The sequence below is a fragment of the Actinia tenebrosa genome, unplaced genomic scaffold, assembly GCF_029948245.1.
Source record: "Actinia tenebrosa isolate PJP-AT-01 unplaced genomic scaffold, QUT_ActTen_1.0 PGA_scaffold6__47_contigs__length_16458017, whole genome shotgun sequence".
Classification (NCBI taxonomy): domain Eukaryota; kingdom Metazoa; phylum Cnidaria; class Anthozoa; order Actiniaria; family Actiniidae; genus Actinia; species Actinia tenebrosa.
In genome coordinates, this window is record NW_028292583.1 from 6163085 (window position 1) to 6181797 (window position 18713).

General features: G+C 38.1%; 4 protein-coding genes across 5 annotated transcripts; 2 read left to right on the plus strand and 2 right to left on the minus strand.

Moving 5' to 3' along the window:
* Positions 1-286: 286 nt before the first annotated feature.
* Positions 287-4629, minus strand: LOC116286670 (uncharacterized). Its single transcript, XM_031693236.2, has 3 exons — positions 4369-4629; positions 3121-3238; positions 287-2337 (listed from the first exon to the last, which is right to left on the minus strand). The coding sequence occupies exons 1-3, from the start codon at positions 4430-4432 to the stop codon at positions 1890-1892; spliced, it is 630 nt and encodes a 209-aa protein (XP_031549096.2). The 5' UTR covers positions 4433-4629; the 3' UTR covers positions 287-1889.
* Positions 4630-7023: 2394 nt separating this feature from the next.
* Positions 7024-16214, plus strand: LOC116286642 (uncharacterized). Of its 2 annotated transcripts, none has more exons than XM_031693195.2 (4): positions 7024-7251; positions 7775-7862; positions 13626-13709; positions 14634-16214. In XM_031693195.2, exons 2-4 carry the CDS (start codon positions 7818-7820, stop codon positions 16158-16160), a joined length of 1656 nt encoding a protein of 551 aa, XP_031549055.2. In that variant the 5' UTR covers positions 7024-7251; positions 7775-7817; the 3' UTR covers positions 16161-16214. The 2 variants fall into 2 exon arrangements, with proteins under 2 accessions (XP_031549055.2, XP_031549054.2); XM_031693194.2 differs by having other exon boundaries at positions 7024-7201.
* On the plus strand, positions 9574-13135 carry LOC116286643 (G protein-coupled receptor 54-like). The gene has a single exon (XM_031693196.2). The coding sequence runs from the start codon at positions 9988-9990 to the stop codon at positions 11056-11058; it is 1071 nt and encodes a 356-aa protein (XP_031549056.2). The 5' UTR covers positions 9574-9987; the 3' UTR covers positions 11059-13135.
* Positions 16215-16659: 445 nt separating the features above from the next.
* LOC116286644 (NADH dehydrogenase [ubiquinone] 1 alpha subcomplex subunit 5) lies at positions 16660-18515 on the minus strand. The gene is made up of 5 exons (XM_031693197.2): positions 18462-18515; positions 18069-18113; positions 17617-17733; positions 17456-17521; positions 16660-16842 (listed from the first exon to the last, which is right to left on the minus strand). Exons 1-5 carry the CDS (start codon positions 18480-18482, stop codon positions 16741-16743), a joined length of 351 nt encoding a protein of 116 aa, XP_031549057.2. The 5' UTR covers positions 18483-18515; the 3' UTR covers positions 16660-16740.
* Between the last annotated feature and the right edge of the window lie 198 nt (positions 18516-18713).

Consider the following 18713-nt stretch of genomic DNA (forward strand, 5'->3'; position numbering starts at 1 on the left):
CACATTTGTACCACAATCAAGGCCAAGACTGAGTAAACTAGGTGAACTGGAAATGGGAGTATTGCACACGTCCTGTAACCTTAAAATGTACAACTATCATCCCACCCCTTTTTAATAGCCCACTTCCGAGATTTTGCGTGACAAGCAAAGCATTGTGCCAAAGGTGAAAGGGTCTATTGAAAATTTAAGGTCACCCCACCCCTCCCTCCCTAAGTCTGCCGCTAGCCATCAAGACAGAATGAGACCTGGTATTGTGATTTTCAAATTCCACTACAACTTCAACAAGCATTTTTCAGAACTTTATTTATGCGTAATTCCAATCTCTATTTACAATAATGCAATATATAATAAATAGTAACAAGCAATAAAATCTGCTCAGATTTAAATTAAATGAGTTATCAATTAGAATAAAAAATCATTTACATTTTACAAGACTAAAAAAACTTCAATTAAACTGAAGCCTTCCTTAAATTTTGCATAGAAACTACAAATAACCATCTATTTTCTCTAATAAAATCTATGAATGCTTAATAATTACAAAGAAATGTACATTATAACATGATTTAAGAGATATAAATTTTAGGATCAAACTGAATTTCAAAAATGTTTAAAGCAAAAAAGCTATTTTTTTTATAAAATAGTACAATACTCAATTTTTTAGTTCTGTTCAGTGAATAATAGTTCCAAGCCAAGATTGAAGTTGCCATGCATTATAAAAACTATAGTTTTACATGCTCGGCAACTCCAGCCTCGGCTAGGAACTATTATTCGTGGTCACTGAACGGAACTGTAAAAAGGAGTATTGTGGTGAGTTGAATCTTGAATATCAGCTTTGCATGTATTTTTTATGTACTTCCCTCTCGCTTGATTGGCTTAAAGGAGCTGCATGGATGGCTCACGCCAAGTAAAGAGAAGTTAGGGCAAGAGAAATAGCTACAAAAAGCTTGTAAGCCCCAACAACAAGATAAACAACAAATCTGATACATTAATAGTTACCTTGACACAATGATTAAAATGACTATGCACATGTTATGCCAAAACTACAAACTTCAATAATAAAACAATCAATCAAACAAAACAACCCAATAATTTGAATATTTGGAAATTTTTATCACAATGCGTACCCCTTCTTGTGCTGCTGATGCTTTTGGCGTAACAGCCCAAAATTTATAGCAGCCTGGTTCTGACTATCTGCACTTAAATAAAGTCACATACCCAAGTGCAGACACACTGTAGTACATAAAGATTGACTAAACATTGCTATTAAATTTTGACTTTTGAATAACTGTGTCCTACCAATCATTTAAGTAGATGTAACAGTATTCAAATATCTCAAATGAATTAAGAGTTTTTCAGTAAAAAAAAACAGACTGAAAGGTTTCTTTTCAAACAATTCATTTCGTTTTGTATGTTTTTTTCCTGCCTTTTTAAGAAACTCTTGCACTTTTAAAAAGCAAATAAAACTGAATGGCACTTTTGTCTATAGATTTGAGCGAGCCCGTACCCGTACCGCTCGGAACGAGTTGCATGATTGGATTAAAAAACAATAGATTAGTCATCCAAACAATAGCACTACACCTAACCTTACAAAAGCAGTACTGTACTTAGGGAGCAATGAAAATCCAGCTGCGTGTGGTACTGGATTACTCATAAATTTTCTACATTCAACATTCATTTTCAGAAAATAATTTTTGAAGAATAATGATCCTCTTGCTGCATAAGTATATTTTAAGTAGAATAGAGTAGACAAAGAATGAATGTCGTTGAATACCATGGAAGTTAATCCAAATGCTCCACCACAAATAACTCTTCTTTCTGTGGTTACAGGAGTGTGAATTTGTCTTATTAAAAATTGCAAGCATTTTGGCCTGAAGTCACTCCATATTAAGTTAGGTTGCTGGTGAAACCAAGGAATGTACTGTGTTAGGTTTTGTCGTTGCTGATGTAGTGTTTCCTCCGTTAATTTGAGCCCAGGTGTCTCCTAAAGCTTTTGCAAAATGATCATCCACAGAGCCAGCAACAGTCTTTGCGTTAGGGCTGACATGCTTGTAATCACTGCCAAGGCTGCGCCGAAAGTGTTCTTCAACAAAAGGATCAACCATACTGGTTTCGACAATTTCTCTCCGATGAAGTCCAGCAGTGGTAGACATTCTTTGTGTTCGGAATACTTGCTGTTCCATGTAATTGACAGGCTGTTGAATGACCTTGGTCGATGTGATCACTGATGGCCGAGAGACTGAAACTTGTGTTGAATCCATTCGTTCTTTATTTGTTAGTGAAATAAGAGGTGGTGGACCTGATTCGATTCGTGTCTTTGGTAAGGGACTTAAAGGCGATCTAAATAAGAAAATAAGAATACAGATAACAAAAATCAGTACATCTGGGAAGTGAGTTCTTTTTTTGTGGGGGGATGAGGAGATATTTCAGAGGTTAGGTTATCATTTCTTTCTCTCACTGTCTCTCACTAATTCATTTTGAAAGCCTCAATCCTTATGGTACACTACAGTCCAAAAAGTCAATTATAGAATACTCCATTTCTCAGTTCCCTTCCAAGCCGAGGATGGAGTTTCTGCACATTTAGACGACAGGCCAATGGTCCAGTAGATAATTTGTACTAGTTTATGCCACTAAGAGTTCTCTATTGGCTAGAAACTTCTCAGCATTACTAGCTCAAGGGCTATACTACTGAAAATGTTTAGGTCAAGCATTTTGAGAACGCTTAACAAATAACATTATTCATTTTAATTTTTAAAAGAAACTCAAAGTTATTTTTTGCTGTTTAATTGTGCATTATGCACCTAATAGCCTTATAAATTGGAACTATCATAAATTAATTATTCATCATCATTTATCAAAGCAAAAACTCCAACAATGACAGAAAAAAGTATGACAAAGAAAACTAAAACAGCTAATATAACAAAAATTTAAAACATTCATCTAAAGCTCACTATGTACGTGTTATTAACAAAGTAAATAAAATAGTAAATATGATTTTTTTCCCCTTAATTTAGGGCTTAGATTTTAATGTAGCGGATTTTAACCTAAATATATACATTAGTACAGCAAAGGAATTTTCTTATCACCTAGTATATAGTAAAAACAGTAAGTTTGTGTACTTACGTTTGAGTGCAGGCAGTTTTGACAGGATTCTTTAGATTAAGATAATTTCGTTTTCGAGGATTTTCAGACAATTCAACTTCTGATTGATCGTCAATACAAATGAACTTTGAATCTGGATCTGAAAAGCAAAGGAAAAAGATTATACATTAGCCACTCTAGAAAAAAGTATATAAGTAAAATAAAAAGGCTTTACTGTAAAACAAGAGTTAAATTATGAACTAATAAGTTTAATTATAGAATGTGATTTTCATGCGAGATCGAACTTCGAAAATCTGGATGATTCGAAATGGATTCTCCGAGACTTCGAAGACAATTTCAATACCGTAAACAGTAAAAAAGATATGTATCGTAAAAATGTAAAAAATTCTAGTCTGGGATAACAAAAGCAGGCGAGATAGCATCACTAAACTACGTTGATCGCTGCGATCGTGTGGATTAAATATAAACTCCGAAGAATGTCTTTGATCTTGTAAAAAATACTGTGAATGCGAAAGTGGAATCAACTTACGAGGCTTTGGCATTGTGAAGCGGTTTTTTCACAATACTAAAGCGATCAAAAATGACTTACTTTATCGATTAGAAAAGTCTGAAGTAAAGCATTTTGTCAGAGCTAAAAAATGTCGGAGGCATCCAAACAACGTGCGAAACGCATAAACGCTCTGATAATTTCACTTTTGGCGAAGTTTATAGCCAGAAAAGCTCAATCAAAGTAGCCTGAATTAAACTTACGTAAATTTAAGAATTCTTTCAGCTTCAAGGCGTGTACAAGAAATCTCTCTTTACGATCGTTTATGCGGTGTTGTTCCCTTTAGAAGACGATGTCTTTGAGCGATGCGTGGTATGTACATTTTATGAATACCGTGTTGTCATATCGAGAAAATATGTGCAGAATTCCTAACATAGCTCAGCTCTGATGATTTCATGTTCGTGCCATTGATCCGATTGCTTAGTAACCATGATTGGCTTTGTATTTTTTTCACGGCCATTTGATACGGAGAAATTTATCTGCAATCGAATCTAGATGATGTACACTTTATGATGTTACAGTAAAGTCGATCGGAAGCCGAGTGAAAGATGTTTTACACTGACATTTCCAGCAATAATGCAACTAGGACGAAATTTCTTTCAGAATGTCGAATCGAGCATGCGGTTCAGCGAAGTTCATCGGAAGGTTTCAGAGACGTTTAGATTGATGGAATTCCTCACGAGTAGGCGGGATAGCATAAATAACAAGTAATCGTAACTCACCAGCTCTTTGTTTTGGATTCATCAGCGAAGCAGCTCGAGAAAGGACGTCTAAAGGAGTCTCCATGTTGAAAGAGAAACTCCACCTTTGAGATCCAAAAAAACTCACTCGTCAATTCTCCTCCAACAACATCGAATCGTCACCAGATCTACATAAGGTCGATCGATACAATAATTCCCTTCTTTGGAAGATAAATTCTTTCTCGATCAGAATAATAAAATAAATAGAAACAAACACTAATGTGTGAAGTTTTATGTTTAGGAATGAGAAACCAAAGGCTCCAGGATGGCGTGCTGTGATTGGTTGGATTTGACCCGCCTGGTGACGTCACATGGGGTAACACGACGGAACGTATCCCAAACTGTTTATTTTACTGCAAAATTTGAATTGTTTTGCAAATGGTCCTTTTTAGAGGGCTAAGCAAATGTCATCTCTTAAAACCTTTGAGTGAATTCACTGATTTCTTATGAGCTCAAAAAATTCACGTTTTCTGCCCAAAAATAACTTTCTAAAGAGAAACCATATGGATTATAATCAACGCTGTTTCGTTTGTCGGGGCAAAATTTTAATTTCATTTTATTGCTTTTTTTTCTGGGGAACTAATTAATGTACAGCCAAAAGTAGAATGAATTCTGGCTTCAATAAGTTTAATATAGAGGATGGCCATTGACTCTTTCGTCACTCCCTAAGCCATCTTGATATTAAGAAGTGCATCCGGCCCATGAAAGCAAAGCAGAAAACCTCGGTAACTACGCCCCCTTTCGCTACAGCTTAGCAAGTTGGGCGCGGTAGCTTCCGGGAAAGCTGTAATTTTCAACCTTCGCACTTTGGGCTTTGTGCTTTCTTCTCCCCTTGTGATTGGCCAGAAAATTGTGTTTGTAGGTATTTAACGCAATTTTAATTTAGCTTGGCTTGTAATATAATTGTAAGGATTTATTTTGATAATTTCAAAATTATTTGTGAATTGGAATTGGAAACAAATCCTGTGACGTCATGCTGCTTTTGTCCAATCGTATATATTATTTTCAAAATCTCTAGTTTGTTGGGAAACAGCCTATGACGTCATTTCCTTTAAGTCCAACCCCACCCCTCCCCTCCTTTGTTTTTTTTTCCTGACCGAATTCCATGGTTACGAATTGACGTAAATAAGATCTAAATTTAAAATGCAAGCGACTTAGGCTTGAAAACCATGTAGTTATGACTGTGACCTTGTGAGAATCACCATTGTGCCTCTAAAGCATGCTGTGAGCAGAAACTAATCTCTGAGTCATAAACAGCGAGATCTATGGCTATTTATAACAAGTATTTAAGACCTTTTTTATTTAACTATATTTGACCTCATTACAATGATAAATTATAAATAATTTTGATACTAAATCAATCTAAATTGCCAGAAAAAATCACAAACACGTTTCTAACCCTCTTTGGAACAACAGGAAGCCTTAAGGATTTATCTCCTTCCTACCTCTGTCCCTCCCTCCCTCCCTCTCCATGCAATTACGTACCCCTCTACCCCCATTTCATAGAATGTATGGCTATTTGTAACAAAATATTCGGAGCTGCAGGAAGCTTAGGGTTTGTCTCCCCTCCCTCCCTCCCTCCCTCCCTCCCTGCCTCCCTGCCTCCCTTCCTCCCTCCTCCCATGCACTTATCCCTGTCCCCTTCCATCCGAGCCACAGGAAGCTAAAGGTATGTGCTACCTTCTCACTCTCTTCTCCCATGCACTTACCCCTGCCCCTTCCATATTTCTGATGAATTCTGATGTAGCGGCTGCTTTGGGTACAGGAATTCCTATATGAGGGCTTCAGGGGGAAGCATTTTTCTTGTCGTGCATGGGAGTTCCCTGGCGACGATTGAGTTTACAAAGGTATCTCAATTCACTCGTGATTCAAGGGATTCAGGTCAAAAGGGTATATTTTGGTCTTCCTGTGGTAGGGTTTTCGAGAGAGGCTACTGACGACACTGTATAGAGTAGTTCTTGCCCGGGGGTATATTTGCTATACGGGTATGTGCCGTCCTATAGGGTATGGTTTTCGGCTTTTGGGTCTGGGGTAGGGTATCATTTTTTGACATTTTGTCTGGGTTAGGGTATCATTTTTGTCTGGGATAGGGTTACGATCATGGTCGTTTTAGTCTGGGATAGGGTTAACGATTGGGTCGTTTTGTCTGGCGAATAGACTACGCTTTCTGACGGCACAAAAACAATAAAAACGTTGGTAAAAATTGATTGCAATCTATTGACTAACCAGGTTTAGTCTGGGATAGTCTGATAAGAGGTACAACTCTTAGTCCGGGGTAGGGTATGTAAAATCAAAATTGTAGGTCTGGGATAGGGTCAGGGTTTTGAGGTCCTGGCGGCACACCCCTACCCAAGTTGGGGTGGTAGTATCCCCCCCGGGGGTTCTTGCATAAGCACCGTATGTTTTCCTCTCATACGATAATCATTCCTAGCTATGGGAAATTATTTCAATGTAAAGGCATTTAGCAACGCACTGTGTACGTGCTGCAAGTCGGTATCACATGTTTCCTACTTATAAAACGTGACTAAATGTTAGCTAATATATATAAACACAATTATGTAATCAAAAGTCTACAGCTAGAATTACGAATTTACTACGCATGCGAAAACGTTTCACAACCAGATCGACGACCATGATTTGAGATCGTTGCGCACGCTCTCAGACATCGAGACAAACAGCTCACACACTCACGTTGAACTAGGATTTGGAAAAAGATCTAGTTGATCATGGTACCAAGGACGTCTTTTTTATCGACCGCGCTCAAGATAAAGAGTGCTAAAGTTACAATTCCAATTCGAAACGTCGCCGATCATGGGTAAGAAATATTCCATTCTTCTGTACAGGCCTCCCAAGAAAAATTGTAAGGTGAGAGTACTTTTTAGAGCGCGCGTAATTCTGATTCTATCATCCTTCCATCAATGATTAAATAAATCCATCTCATGTTCACGATTGTAGCTAGCAACGGTTTTTGATTTGGTCTACGAAAAGAAATTCATTTAGATAAAATAGGTTAACTCTTTTTTAGTTTTCCCTTGTTTATCACCCAAGAGCATTGTACAGACTATTACTCTATAGGGGAAAAAAGCGCGCGCAGTGAGAATTAGGCGCGCGCTTACATAACAATACGCAATCAAATGTTCAGAAAGATGACGACGTCGACCAAAACCGTTAAACGTACATGAGCAAATTAGTTTATAAGAAATGTAAAGAAATTGCAAAATTATAAAACTAAGAATTGAGTTCACCAAAACTAAGGAGTCGTTCAAAAGTAAGTAAACTGCACACAAAAATGATTTTGCAACGAAACATGTTTTTCGTTTTTGACGTCTAATTTGATCCAAACTTGTATAATTTGTTGCAAAATAAATTTATTTATTTTCTCTCTCAGAATTTACACAGTTCCGTACGCAAAGTGCCATTGATGTGATAAAATGTTCCCTAACCAAATGGGCCCACCGGATGGACATTACGACCCGGTTAGTGAATAAATTGTTATCGATTTTTCAAACGCTTGTTTTGTCCGGATTTCCATCTATTCTGCCTGGAATCTTTCGAGTTGTTTTACCATATCTCAGGTTTTCACCCTCATTTTTTCCTGCTTTGTCAACACATCAGACATATATCTTTATATATTTCATTCATGACACTGAACGCATGGCCCATTTTCTGCTGTCTACTTGCCTGCCTGCCTGCCGGCCTTCCTGCCTTCCTGGCTGACCTTCATTCTGCCTGCCTAGTGTGGCGATCTTCCGATGTCTCCAACCTGCTTTCCTATCAAGCTGCGCGTATGATCACATCACAATCATTTCAAACTTGCGATGAATTTATTTTCTTTACTAACACAGACTCCGACGACAAATTTAAAATAGTCCAATCCCTCAACACTACAACTTTTACTGACTTGCGCATCGTCTAATGACGGTCAGAAAACTACTGCAAATATTCCTTTTGCATTGGCATTATAATTCCAATGAAATTTGATGAGACCCACATCTTACGACTTGTAGATTAAAGACCTTTTCTTTCGAGGATTGAATTGTTTAAAGGCCTTTAAAGGTTAAATAGTACCATTGTTTAAAATCTCTTAAAGGTTAAAAAGTACGATAAATCACTTCATTACTTTTGTTACTTGACAATGCCAGCGATTTTTATCTACGAACAAACGTTAACCTCCGAAAAATGTATCCAATTTTCGACGTGTGACGTGTGAGTCTAATCTACTGCATTCTGGGAGTAGCATGGTTTCAAGTCCCCCGTTTTCTGATTGGGAAAGCAATGATTTTGAATGCTGTGTATGATTCAATGGATCGGTTCGAATTTCTAAATTTGACGGTGACCACCATCCGCAAAATGGCACTGAGGTGGAGAAGGAAGAGGAGTAAGAGAAGGGGACAGAATAGAGAAGTGAAGGAAGCAGACTGCATGGCCATAGGGGGGAGGGGGGGAGTAGGGAATAGGAAACTAGAGAAGGGGACAGAATAGAGGAGTGAAGGAAGCAGACTGCATATGGTCATAGGGGGGAGGGGTGGAGGAGAGAATAAAAAGGGGAAAAAAGAAAACAAGTGGATGGCAAGAAATGAGAAGGAAAGAGTTGGATGGGGTGGAGTAAGATGAAAGAATGGGAAGAAAATGAGAGGGGAAGGCAACTGAGTCAGAAGGGAAGAGGAGGTGTGAAAAAAGGAAAAACGAATGTGAAGAAAAAGAAACGAAGGGATGGAAAAGGAAATAGAATGGAAAGAATCAAAGGGAAGAGAGGAGGAAGGAGGAGACAGACAAAGGATGTCGGAGAAAGTAGCTAGAAAAGGGATAGGGAGGGAATGAGGACTGATTCTATGATCGTTGCGGAGAAAAGTAAGTCAAAATTAAGTAGCTTTATGTCGTGATGCTATTTCAAGAAAGGCCTGATTTAGTATCTCTCATGTCCTTGGCAATTCATGATCAACTTGTAAAAATTGAAAGTTCACCTCAGGCAAGGTCAACTTCGACTTGAATCCATTGTTTCGAAGTATGCGAAAAAATTCTTTTGTACTCAACTTGAAGTCTCTTTTTTCTCTTTTTCTTGTTGTAATGAATACCTTGTGTCGGGTTTCAAGTATTTATTTAAGATTTGAGATACGAATCACAATGGAACCTTGAGCTTTGCAATCAAACTGTTCCTAACTATACGAGAATTTTTTTAGTCGTGAATTCATCTAAGACTGAGAGGCTGGAATTTCTGAACATTTTGTTATTCTTTTTAACTTTTTTAGTCTATCTAGTAAATGTTTTCTGCAAATTTCCAAAATCAACCCTGCGAAGTCCTGAGATTCGGAGTTGGAAAACCGCCAAAATATTTTCAGCAAGAATGCTTTAAACTGAGCCCTGAGTACTAACTGGTTTACTAAACATTCCTTGCTAGAAGAGAAAACGACAGAGGCGGACTATCCACAAGCATTTACCCGACAAGAAAAAGACATTTTCTACCGTTATAAACTCAGAGAACACAACGAAACTTTAGTCATACGTAGAACTTTGCGTCGATAGAAAACTGACATACTTTGTGTTTCGACCCAAGGAATTTTCAAAGAACTTGCAGTGAATGATATCTTGAAATATTTTACGATGGCAGAAAACGCGACTGCTGTTATCACGTACTGGGGAGAACCTGTTAGTTCAAGAGTGGTGCGCCTTGCTGTTTTCGCTGGCGTTATAATCGCGTCGTTGTTCGGAAACAGCTTGATTGTAAAGACAGTGTTTTGCGTGCCACGAAGACAGGTACCATTCTCTTACAACCTTGTCATGAACCTCGCAATAGGAGAGTTACTTAACACAATCTGCTTGCCTTTTCTTGTTGCTTATGACGAACTGTACTCCTGGGTTTTTGGCCAGTATCTTTGTCAGATTATCAGCCCAATCCAGATACTTGCCAATTCTGTAACGACCAGCACCCTTGCAGCCATTGCAGTCTACCGAAGTAGTGTCTTTATTTTTCCCAGAGTCATCACCCTCATGGGATTGCCAAAAGGCTTCTTATGCGTAGCGCTTTGTCTCTGGGGATTATCAATTGGTCTCGCCCTTCCCAATTTTTTGTTCAACGTCCAAGTAGAAAGCTTAGCATCTGGAGAGCATTTCTGGTGCATCACTCTCTTTCCCGGAGACACTATTCAGACATTTCCATCTCACGCTTTCAAGATCTTGATGTTGGTACAAAGCGTTGTGAACTTTGTGCTAACTTCATCCATCATGGTTGTTGCCTACGGGATCGTGATGTTCAAAATCAAAGCCACGGGAGTTACACTTAACAGCTCTCGCACAGAAGTGGATCCTACACCAACGGTAGAGGAGATTAGCCTACAAGATATGCGACCAAACGCCCAGCCATCCGCACAACCAACCAACGAACCCGCACAAGAAACCGTCAAAAAAACAGTCAGCATTGACTACCTCGAAGCAGACCTTTTCAAAATGTTTTACGCCATCATTTTAATCTTCATCGTCTGTTATTTCCCATATCAGGTCGTTTTTATGCTGGAATACTTTGGCGTTCTCACTCCACAATGGAAGTACTTCATTTTCGTGAGGAAGTACACATTTCTTTTGACGTGTTTCCCAAGTGCGCTTCATCCACTCTGCTACGGATTGATGACGCAGTTTTATTCTAAAGCCTTTTCGAAGCTTATTCTCTGTAAATAAGTCTGTTACCTGTTATCTATCCGCCTCGCGCCTCATGGTACATAGGGCCTTGTAAATAAATCTATATTACCAGCTATTTCACTACACCAAACAACATGTACTATAGCGTTTATATTCCTAACAATTCAGCGTTCGAAGAATCAGACAGTTAATTGTATCATCACTCTATAATCCCATATAAGCAGCTATTGTATTATTTTCACATTCTCTTTCCTTTCCAAATTAAAGGTTAATTTTCGCATTCTTTTGAGGGAAAACTATGACTTATGGAATCAGTCTAGTATAGTTTAGGATGATATAATTAATCAGTGCAATATAGGACTACATGTGTGTCCAATTTGGAAATAATGGAATTCAAAAAATTCCTCTGACTGCCAAATTGGACTCAGCCTAGCTATCGGCCTCTTCCAATTTTGTCAGTCCTTGGAGTTCTTTTCATCCAATTATTTTCAAATTGGACAGCATGCAGTCCTATTACCTATACCTATTGTCAAAATATATTGTTTTTACAGTACAAGGACACTCGAGTTAACCGTGGAACATTTCGAGTTTTTGTCACCTTTTTAAAATGCAAAAAAGGCATCCCTTGAATCAATCGATTGGAAATAAGGTTTATTTTGATCGCACGGTGTAGTTGAACTTAATTGCTTCATGTTAGAGAATTTGAAACAGTAGCAAGTTGAAAAAGTAGTAACCTGATTACAAAACTCGAAGTACTCATGGTTGGAGTGTCGAACTGTAAATTTTACTCACATGTAAATGAAAAAATTACAAAAACTAAGATGTACAGCACTAGATTTTATTAATGTTACTAAGTATAAAAAAACATTGGATAGTATTCTAGAAGCTTAGTACAAAGTTGGCATTTATACGACGTCCATAAGGAAAATATTTTTTAATGTTAAATATGGTTTTTAAGATTATATTAATCTGTCCTAAAATGTATTGAACGTCTATGCCTGCACCTATTTCGAAACTAAATGTTGTCGGTCGGAGATGAGTGTAAAATATAAAATCTTATACGAGTAACTATTGTAAAAATGTAATAATTCACAGTCGAACAAGATAGTTTTCTTTTAGAATGGAATATGAAGCATGACCTTTGAGTTGTAGAAATGTGATTTTTCGTAATTTAGCCGCGTAAGAGCACGAAAATTCTGCATAGGCTCACATCGCCCAATTCAGATCTTCGACCGACAAAGTGTTGTCAATATATTAATTTTGCATTTATTATCTATAAATAATGTTAGTGTGAAAATAATTGCAAAGTATTGCTTTAAAAGGTCCTTCGTTATAAGAAAAGACAAAAAACTCAGGACTTTCGGGGATTCACATATATCTTCAATCACTTATAAGACTAACTAAAACTATATTACTTGGTGTGAAAACTATATTTCACTTTACCTTAATTGTGTTCACACTGGAGAACCCTAAGACAATGCCAAGAAAAACTCTCCCTCTTGGCATAGTTAATAGAGGGGAATGGTTATGAAACCTATTGTTATCACGTCTTTGCAGTTCACTTTTGATGTTGAAGCAGTCTTGACCATGCACAATGTTTGATTTATGCTCATCCGAAATTGCAAAACAAGTAAACATAAACTTCGTCTATGGGATAATTGTAAGGAATATTCAAATATCTCTTATAAATCTTTAAGTATTTTGAACTAGCAGCCAAAAGAAAGATTTTGGTCTGTTCACTCACAGCCATTGCCAACAATATAAAACGAAGGATTGTGCAGGGTCACGCTTGAAAAAAGTGAACAAAGACATATATACAATAAGTTTCATAACCATTCCCCTCTATTAACTATGCTCTTGGCAAGGGAGAGAATAATACAAACTCTACTCACACGTGGCGTCCACAGGAATCGAACCGGCGACCCGCGACCCATAGGGCTCTTAGATATGGCGAAAGAGGAACGTTGCACTACGAAACTACTCGTAATCCTATGGGTGCATCTTTTTAGAGCAAAAGTTAAGTCTTTAAAAAAATTTTTGCTGATATCAGTAAACAATATAATCTAGATGTTAAAATGATTTCAAGTGGAATTAAAAGTTATTATCAATGGTCAAATGTTGAGGTCAAGAGTCTTTTTGCACCTTGAAACCCATAGGGAATTCCTCCATGTTGGCGGCTGACGTTCGTGATTCTTTGCACGCACATCAAACTCGTTTATATCACATCACGCCCCAAAAAATGTTTGTGTTTGTTCTTAAAAGGCCTAAGTTTGGAGAGTCTCTTATTTCTCTCACATTCTTCAATGTTATTGATACTTATTCTATTCTTATGCGAGCAAAAATCCAGCGCGCGACTACACTTGACTGTCCCGTTGACTTTTCCGTTTTGTTTCGTTTCATGAAGTTTTCACAGGAACTAGATGGTTGTAGCCGTGTAGGCAGAAAACATGTGTTGCATGGAATTTTAAATATATATTAGCGCGCATGTGTTAGACGCTCAGATCACGGAATAATAAATCTGATTGAAGTGTAATACGAGAAATGGGAGGGCGGAATGGTACTTCAAAAGCTTAAAAATAGTAACCGCCTGTTTCTATTTTTTGCAGTATTACAACAATAGTAACTTACCGCTACACCCTCAGTTTAACCAGACACCGTATAACCCTACGGGATATGGCAGGCCGACACCGGTGAGTATCGAGGAATAACTCTCCCCACCCTTATCAGCTCATCCTACGGGATATGGTGGGTCGACTAGCCTCCTTTGCAGCCGCTGTGAGGCGGGAACCGGAAGCGCCTCACAGCGGCTGCAAAGGAGGCTAGGGTCGACCCGTGACAAGAGAATATTAAGTATAAATTTCTCTTGCTCTTGAGTATCGGGGGAAAATTTCCCGCATTCCCTCGACTCAAGCAGACACGTACGACACATTATTGTGTATTACTGACCTACGATGTATGGCAAACTGACTGGATATCGCAGTATCGTAGAATTTGTGCATGCCTTCACGCTTCCGGCTAAAACGCTCTCTCGAGCTCGACAAGTAATCTCGAACTAAAACTTTATCATCCCTTGCAATCTGTCAGCAGGCATAATGCTTAGAGGAAAGGTCGCGGGCGAGGTGGAGTTGTTCCATCTTCCAAATAACATTGCAATAACAAATAACGCATGGCGAGTTTGAATCTACCTTATAGCATGTCAATAAAGGAAAAAAAGATTAGATAAAATAAAAACTTCTCAAGACCTAAGAGGCTAGCTATTTATTCCCAGATATTAGATTTCTACGCTCTTGATAAGAGTTGCTGACAAATTAACCTTGTTGCGCAGATATGTTGACCTCGGATTCGCGCCCACCACGAAGGTAGATTTTCTTTGAATGGTTGCGCAAAAAGAATTTTATTCTCAATAAAGTGAAGTTATGGAGCATCCATCTCTCATAGTGGGTCTAGTGGGTCAGCATATTCCCACATCAGGAGCTCATTACTAGGAGCGTCCATCAAATCCAATTTAACAAAAGATTCGTCATTAGTCTCTTGTTATATCATCCAATACGGTGACCATGTGTATTTCGTTATTTCATTCTCTTGGAAATGATTACTTTGTTTGTGTTCTACAGCATCCTCCTCAAGGTATGAACAACTTGCCTCCACCACTAGGACCTTCATGGAACATCAACCATCACTTTCCACCACCCACTCATCAGGCCCCCCAGTCCTCTACGAATTTCACTACATCCATCCATCATCAAAGCTCCACGTTTGCTTACCAAATGAACAACACAAACCAGAGGAATCAATTCCAACATCCAACTGGTCCTCACCATCTTCCATGTCAGCCACCGCCTGCACCTGTCCATCTCTCAGTCCCGCCCAGCCCGTATGGGCATCATCCATCATCACAGTATATGATGCCACAGATGTTTCCAGGGGGGGAAATGCTTCATCAAGGTTGCCCAATCCCAGGAGGGCCACCAGGTGGGCTGCAAAGTGAGATGCTTTATAATAATAACAATCATTTGGTGGACCAACATCTTCGACACATGCAGAATATTCATTTGAATGTACCCCCTGGAAACCCCAATCGTGCACCTCTCCATCCCTACCATCAGAACAACTTTCAAAGAGAGAAACCCCAGCAGGACACAGGTATCCCACAACATGCAAATAATGTTCCTTGGCGATTCGATCGTCCCGACTCTCTACTCTACCCCCACAAGAGAAATCCTGACCCTGGTGCCAGAGAAATGAACCAAGGAATGTACGACCAGTGGGCACCTGCCCCGTCACCTCAATCATACGAATGCTCATCACACGCAAAAGAGCAAACCCCTAGATCCCAATTACGTTCCCAGTCAGCCAACCCTTCCCGATGGACGCCTGCCAAAAATGTCTTAGAACGTAATACTGCCCCATGCTTTGACGAGAGCAGTGAAGAACTGGCCGAAATTTTTGCTGACAACCCTAACAGGGGCGCTCAAGGAAGTGAGAGCTGCTCGGAGAGATCTTCAATCCTTACGACATCATCTGAGTATGTTTTCAACAGCGATGATGACGGGTTTGATATTTTCCTGAACGTGGACGAAGAATTTGGATCAAAGAGAGTATTTAGTGAGGGGACTATTAATCGTGGGCAGAATCAAGACACATGCCAGAAACCTGTTCATGAGCAAGAGAACAAAACCTGTTCGAAATACTCCACTACTAATAATTATCTAGATAATAATAATTCATCACAAGGTATAAAATCCCCACATGGTCTCACACTCATGAACCAACAAGAGCAACCCCCAGCTGACCAGCTACAAAAGGTAGGGAACTATCTCAAGGGTCTTCTTAAGGTGGATGTAACCCATTGCCATGGAAACCCTCAAAGCAAACCAGTGGCTGGTCAAGAGAGTCGTGCAGGAAGGAAATCTAAGAGTCCGAATGATGGTCCGACAATCAGGTCACTGATCGATTGCCCTATTTATAATAACTGTGAGAGTAGGCTCATGAATAAGAATAGCAAGGGCGGTGGTGAGGAGAAAGCCGAGGTGAGCGTACCGAGCCATGCCAGTAATGCAATCAAGAGGATTAATATTCAGAGGATTACAACACATTTTCGAGTCCTATTTGAGCCAATCCCTGACATGTTTGCAGAGTAATTTATGTAGTTATATCAATTATTTAGTCTTAATAAAGCAATTATTGTCTCTTTTGTTGGATATGGTGTGGTTTTTTTAAGACTAATGCTCATGTTTCGGCAACTCAAAATGGCAAAAAAATCTAAAAATTTTTGTTTTTGTTTTTGGTGTCTGTCAATAACACTTTTAGCAGTGAGAACTCCTAGTGTGCAGACATCAATCGTATTACAGGAACAAACAAGCCTTCTAACCACTATGTTGAAATCATTAATAGACCCTCTTTAGCTTTGGCATAATGTTTTGCCATTCACACTGTCATTCTTTGTTTAATGGTTATGCATGAGGAGACACGTAAATATTGATACAATTCAAATGAAGAATCTTATTGTGGAGATATGTGGACTGAAATGAGAAAATGTTATGTCAAAGCTAAAAGGTTTTATGGTACATATGAATGCATATATTTTAATAGAGAAGAGAAAATAATATAGGTATACTATAGAAAATCACACAATAAAGCTTCTTTTACAGGGCTTTCTTATTCTCACAACCATAATTGACATAATAAAATAATATACAAACAAAAATCAAAATCTTCTGTTCAAAAGGGCCATTTCCATTGCCCCTCAGGGGGAGTGGTTTGGAGGGGTTCCCATGCTTTCCATTCCATCATTTTCTTTGCAAGCGAGAGTTCGTCCTCTGCCTGAAATGGTATGTTTTATCTTCTGTTACTGTCAAATAACTACTTCTGTTCAATTATCATAAAGTCTATTTCTACATTAGTGACAAGTATAACTGTGTAGATAATGTTTTTTGAAGTGGAAAGCTAAGTATTGGGCAAGTCATGCACCTTATAAAATTAACAGGGATGGCTAAAATAGTTCTGTTTTCAATAATATCCAGATAGATGGTGCATTCTGGTCGTGGTCTACAAGTATTTTGGGTACAGACATCTTTTGTTCATTATACCTTATATGGTGTTGTTTGTACCTGAGCTAGACCATAATGCACCTTGTTCATTGAAACAAAAAGCATCTACCAAACATTTATTTTATGGCTTATATAGAACCACTCAAAAAGTGTAAGCGGCACATGCCTAAAGCTTATGCTTCCTCTTCTCAAGTGCTTTACTTCATGTATAATGCATTACTGAACAGAACACAGAAAAGGCTTTTTTTATATTTTGTTAACTATTGTGCAATGTTGTCTAGCTTGGGCTCAATTATCTACTTTTTAGCATGTACCCAAGCTTCATGTACATGTAGACCAGAATCTAGGGAAGGGTCTCAATATTATGTCCATTTTAAATCACCTACCTGTTTGATAACTTCTTCTACCTGACCAGCGGCAAGCTTTTTCTCCAGTGTGCTAATATCAGTTTCCTATAGCAGGAATAAATAACACATCAACTTGATAACAATATTTAAACTCTTCAGCTGCACAGGGTGTAGATAAACTTTGATGTTAGTTAACACACCTTTTCTACTATACCAAGTCTTTCTTTTGTAATCCCTTCTGTATGAGTCCTATATGTTGATTCCTTTGGCATGTCATTTAGAACACCTAACGTCTTGTTGTACAGGGCAATCAGAGACTAAAAACACAAGAAAAATATTAGCAACCATAACACAGGAAGCCCATTTAAGATAAAAGTAACAAAAGAGAAAAGAAAAGAACTTTTTAGCTTAGGCATAATCTTTATCCATTTTAAACCACATGTTATTCTCTTGGGAATAAGATTCTTTGTTTGTGTTGTGTTCATATTCATGTGTTTTCTGTTTAATGCACAACAATCAAACAAAGAATAATATTCAAGAGAATGGCATGTGGTCTGAAATGGGAAAACCTTAAGCCCAAACTGAAAAGATTTACACTCTCTGGTTGCGCTTAAAATGTGTAAAAGGTGTGAGAAAAAAGATTTTTACTGACCTCCCTTGGAGCTTTTGCAACAGCAAGTCCCACAAGACCAGTAGACTGAAAATAAAATATATAGCATAATACTGCATGAATATTCAAATCCCGTGTCACTTTTCGACACTAGATAAATATAAGTGATTCTCCCTATGGAATAAAATACTAAAACTAAATACAAAAAAGATTTTTTTGACTGGTAGCCATCGATAACTGAAATACAACATGCACAGCTCAGATTATACAACTTTTCACCATCACAAAATGATAGCAATTTTTCATAAAAACGGTCTAAAACCTATCTTTAGCTCATAAGCAATACTTCTCCTATAACAAGTACCATGCTTTCCATTGAAGATTTTGCAATTGCGCTAGACGCAGAGACAAAATATTAACAACAACAAGACTTACTCTCTTCAAGTAGGCAGCCATTTTGGAAAACCCCACTGGCAATGCACGATGGGATACTTGACCACAAGTTTTTTTAAAAAATAAAAAATAATATTTCTAGATAAATTTTAAGTAATTTAATGACAAACAAAAATTAGGCCATTATATGTAAAGTTTTCTTGATAATCTATTAATCTATATCAATTTATATTTTTTTTATTAAAGAAAAAAAATTGTTGAATGGAAGACCAAGATGCTTTGCGGGTGTAGTTG